We start from the raw sequence: 5,000 nt of genomic DNA, 5'->3' as shown, positions 1-5,000 counted from the left end.
CCAAGTCAAGAATAAGTATAGAGGAAATGTATTGGCGATCTTGTAATTGTTGTCTGACCTTGATTGGTTAATCAGGAATTAGAAGAAAGAATCTCGTAGAAGGGCAGTGCTGTCAGTGCACCTCACGCGGTGCACCGTAGGCTTTGCTGAAGGTTCATTGCGGCGTCCCTTCGCCCGCTAGCTGGAACCCTTTTCATTTCTGTTACTGTGCCTCCGTTCGTATTCTCTTTCTTCCGTCTTGTTGTTTCAGCAATATTCTCAGCGCTGAATGACTCCATAGGTCCCATATGTATATATATATATATATATATATATATATATATATATATATATATATATATATATATATATATATAAGAAACAAGGATAAAAATTTATACAGAAATTTATATTTTTGGTGATATGCAGATTAAAAGTTACCTGAGGTGACATCTGCCATAAATCATACATCGAAAATACTGCTGTTTATAATTGTTGCTAAGATAAGAGTCACTTGTTTTTATGTTAGCTTTTAAGTCTACTGTCTGAAATGGACAGACAACTGCCAAGGTCACCGTGGTCGGGAAGATTGATCGATTTTTATAAAATTACTATAAAATATATTACAACTATTAGTTTAAATATAAATCAGATTAATTGCTTGGAAATTATTTGGCGTTACAATTGTTTAGGCCAGTGGTTTTCAACCTGTGGTGTGCCATGGGCAGTTCTGAGGGGAGCCATGCCACGGACATCTTCAAAATAGTATTTAAAAAAATAAAAAATCATTTAAAGTAAAAGTGTAATTTGAGTTTTGATTACAATGCACATGATTTATTTACAGTGAACGCAAGCCAGTGCTTTCTTTCATAAATGAAAATAACTAATGAGCTATTTTGAAAAATAATTCCATGTCTGAAAATGCTTTATAATAGTTCTATTATCATTACACAGTCCTGAAGGGCAGTGGGCCATCAGTATTTAGGGATGTCAAAAATGGGCCATGGGGACAAAAAGGTTGAAAACCACTGGTTTAGGCCATTGACGCTTCAAATTTGCAATTCTTGATCAATGAAAAAATATTTGAGTAGATATGAGATTTAATTGAAACACTGTTGTAAAAGAGGGTATTTAAAAATGCAAACTCTCGCTACCCATTGCATCATTTGGATTATTTAAAAAGATGAAAATGAAAATCCTCTTTTTTTTTGTCTGAGTTACTCTGCTGTTAATGGTCGTATTACTCATTCTTGTATACATTAATGCATCTGTTATGCGTACAGTCTGCATATTATAAGCATCGCTTCGTTTGATTTGTTTTTCTGTCATTAATATTTTCGGACTCTATCTTATTACTTGATTTTGAGTAGCATTTTCCTACATTTGTTTATTCCGTTACATGATTGCTACTCTGCATGCATACACACACACACACACACACACACACACACATATATATATATATATATATATATATATATATATATATATATATATATATATATATATATATATATATATATATACATATAAGTCATTTTCATTTTGAAGGAATGATACAAAGTGATGGAAATTCACAGTGTATAGAAATAAAACCGAAAGCGGTCAGTATTTACAACCAATTTTTCATTTTCCTGTAGTATAGTGAGTGATATAAATCACGCATCAGTATCTATCTATCTATCTATCTATCTATCTATCTATCTATCTATCTATCTATCTATCTTATCTATCTATATATATATATATATATATATATATATATATATATATATATATATATGTGTGTGTGTGTGTGTATATTTAAATGTGTGTTTGTAAGCAAACTTCTCAGTATAATTAGAACCTTGCAGTCGGTTCCATTTGTCATTGCTACTGTGCTGATGAACTAGCGGCTACCGGTTTTGCTTGTACTTCATCTTGCTAATGACTGGAACGCCAAGGAATGAACTCGCAACTTCAGTTAAAGCTTGGCGCTTAGGACCAGACGTGTTAGACCTGCGGCTTTCTCGAAAAGCATCCAGTCATTTTCGTCACATCATCTCTGCGATGTTTTAATGAGACTGAAGCCTCTCTGATAGCGAAATGGAATATTTTAATGGGACTGAAGCCTCTCTGATAGCAAAAATTAATATAGAATCTTCGCTATTCTTTCATTGTCCAATGAAGTACTTTAAAACATGGGTGTCTTTACGCATCATTCACCTGTGGTATTGCCTTGTATATACTTGCAAGTTATTGTAGAGAAAGGAATAGAAGTAACCGTTCAATACCATTTTGCCATTGATCCAAAATGATGACCGATTGACACCAGCTATTATTTACGCGTTATAAAGTTCCTACCCTATTCCTGTTGTTTCACTTTACTGCTTATGACAAATATCATTAGAAACTTCACCATATGGTTGGTAATGTGGAAATATAAGGTCGCGACCGCAAGGCAGTATGAAGCCCGCTTTTTTTTTTTTTTTTTTTTTAGAAGTAATGACTTTTGTACTGTTGTGAAATTATGGAACGGACGTCAGCTGTTGTTATGGTGTTGTATATGGTTATTAATATTTCTGCTGCTGTACAGTAAACATTATTTCTTATACAAACGTTACTGTATTATTAAACCTTTCGAGCTTATTATTATTATTATTATTATTATTATTATTATTATTATTATTATTATATTTTGTCTCTTCCCAGTTTGAGGTTACTCTCTCTCTCTCTCTCTCTCTCTCTCTCTCTCTTCTCTCTCTCTCTCTCTCTCTCTCTCTCTCTCTCGCTGTATCTGTAACTATGTGTTTTCATCCAAGCTCATGCTCTTTTACGTCTTGGTCTTGTGAGATTATTATTGTGTATTATTATTATTATTATTATTATTATTATTATTCTGTCTCTTCCCAGTTTGAGGTTTACCTTCTCTCTCTCTCTCTCTCTCTCTCTCTCTCTCTCTCTCTCTCTCTCTCTCTCTCTCTCTCTCTCTGCATTTGTAACTATTTATCCAAACTCATACTCTTTTACGTCTTGATATTGTGAGCTTATTATTATTATTATTATTATTATTATTATTATTATTATTATTATTATTATTATTATTATTAATTTGTCTCTCCTTTCCCCAGTTGGAGGTTGACGGCGAAGGTGATGGCGGTGGATCGAAAGCGCTCTTCCTGGAGAAGGTCCGCCAGAGCAACGCGGCGTGCCAATCGGGGGACTTCGAGACCGCCGTGGCACTCTACACGGAGGCCATAGCTCTCGACCCCCACAATCACATCCTCTACTCCAACCGCTCGGCCGCCCACATCAAGCTCGCCAAGTTCGCGCACGCCCTCCAGGATGCCACCAAGGCGCGCGAGCTCAACCCCAAGTGGCCTAAGGTAGGCAGTGCCGCCCCCCCCTTTTTTTTTTTGGTTAGCCTGTGCTTTGGTTTTGGGTATGTTTTGTATTTTCTTTATTTTGTGTATATCAGTTTTCGGTGATGGGCACTACATTTGCTGCCCTTCCTATCTCACTTCTTTATTTCCTGTTTCATTTGGGGTAGTTTTCACTTCTTTATTTTCTGTGTCATTTTGGGGAGTTTTCACTTCTTTATTTCCTGTGTCATTTGGGGGAGTTTTCAATTCTTTATTTCCTGTGTCATTTGGGGAGTTCTCGCTTCTTTATTTTCTGTGTCGTTTGGGGGAGTTTTCACTTCTTTATTTCCTGTGTCATTTGGGGGAGTTCTCTCTTCTTTATTTTCTGTACCATTTGGGAGATCTCTTCTTTATTTCCTGTGCCACTTGGGAGTTTTCCTTCTTTAGGAATTGTCAATTTTATTTCCTTCATTCTTTTTCTGTGCGATTTGGGGAGTTTTCCCTTCTTCATTTTCTGTGTCATTTGGGTGAGTTCTCACTTCATTATTTTCTGTGCCATTTTGGGGAGTTGTCAAGTTCTTTATTTCCTGTGTCATTTGGGGGAGTTTTCACTTCTTTATTTTTTGTGCCATTTGGGGGAGTTCTCACTTCTGTATTTCCTGTGTCATTTGGGGGAGTTCTCACTTCTTTATTTCCGGTGTCATTTGGGGGAGTTCTCAAGTTCTTTATTTCCTGTGTCATTTGGGGGAGTTCTCACTTCTTTATTTCCGGTGTCATTTGGGGGAGTTCTCAAGTTCTTTATTTCCTGTGTCATTTGGGGGAGTTCTCAAGTTCTTTATTTCCTGTGCCATTTGGGGGAGTTTTCACTTCTTTATTTTCTGTGTCATTGGGAGAGTTCTCAGCTTCTTTATTTCCTGTGTCGTTTGGGGGAGTTCTCAACTTCTTTATTTCCTGTGTCACTTGGTGGAGCACGTCATTTGTCGTTGATGGTGCTACATTTGCGATCATACCCTTCTCAGGAGGAGTTCCTCTAGGCTCTGTCTATAGCTTTCAATTCTTTATTTTCTGTGTCATCTGTCAGTGATTAGGTTTTTGTTAACTTTCTTATCACAGGTGGAGTTCTTGCTTCCCGATTTACTGTGTCATTTGTCGTTGATGGGGGAGTTCTAGTTCCGTCTTTTGCTTTCACTTCTTTATTTTCTATGTCATTTATCGCTGGTGGCGCTACATCTGCTTTCCTGCTATCTTTACCTTTCACTCTTCTTCTCTATTATCTTCCCATAACGTAATTGTCAGGTCACGACTGCATGCGACCGGTATCGTTCGCGTCTCATGTGTTCTTTTCGTGTCTCATGTGTTCTTGAAGGCTCAGTCATTTGCTTTCAATGCGTTTATTGCCTCTTCATTACGTAGTTGGTGATGTATTTCTCCAAGGCTTTGTGTTCTTTTCCCTTTCTCTTTTAGCGTTTTTTTTAAGCTTCTCACGTTGTAATTTGAGAAACAAATAGATGAAAAATTTTTTCTCTCATAATTGTTTAAGATATGTATGTCTTCCTACTGTGTCTTCTTTAAATTTGTAAATTTCTTTTTCGTTTTTTTATTTTTGCGCAACTTACATTGATCGTTTACATGTTCATATTTTAGCCGTATGAAAATTTCTCCTGCGATTTTGTTTGTTTG

General features: G+C 36.2%; 1 protein-coding gene across 1 annotated transcript in view; it reads left to right on the top strand.

Annotated features, from left to right (window-relative positions):
• Positions 1-5,000, top strand: part of LOC136832251 (tetratricopeptide repeat protein 28) — a 344,711-nt gene that overhangs the window by 17,735 nt on the left and 321,976 nt on the right. Inside the window, 1 exon segment of the mRNA XM_067093114.1 lies at positions 3,090-3,344. Coding sequence (XP_066949215.1) covers positions 3,090-3,344 — 255 coding nt within the window.

This window comes from Macrobrachium rosenbergii, chromosome 49, assembly GCF_040412425.1.
Source record: "Macrobrachium rosenbergii isolate ZJJX-2024 chromosome 49, ASM4041242v1, whole genome shotgun sequence".
In the NCBI taxonomy this organism is placed as follows: Eukaryota; Metazoa; Arthropoda; class Malacostraca; order Decapoda; family Palaemonidae; genus Macrobrachium; species Macrobrachium rosenbergii.
This window is presented reverse-complemented; position numbering and strand designations above follow the sequence as displayed.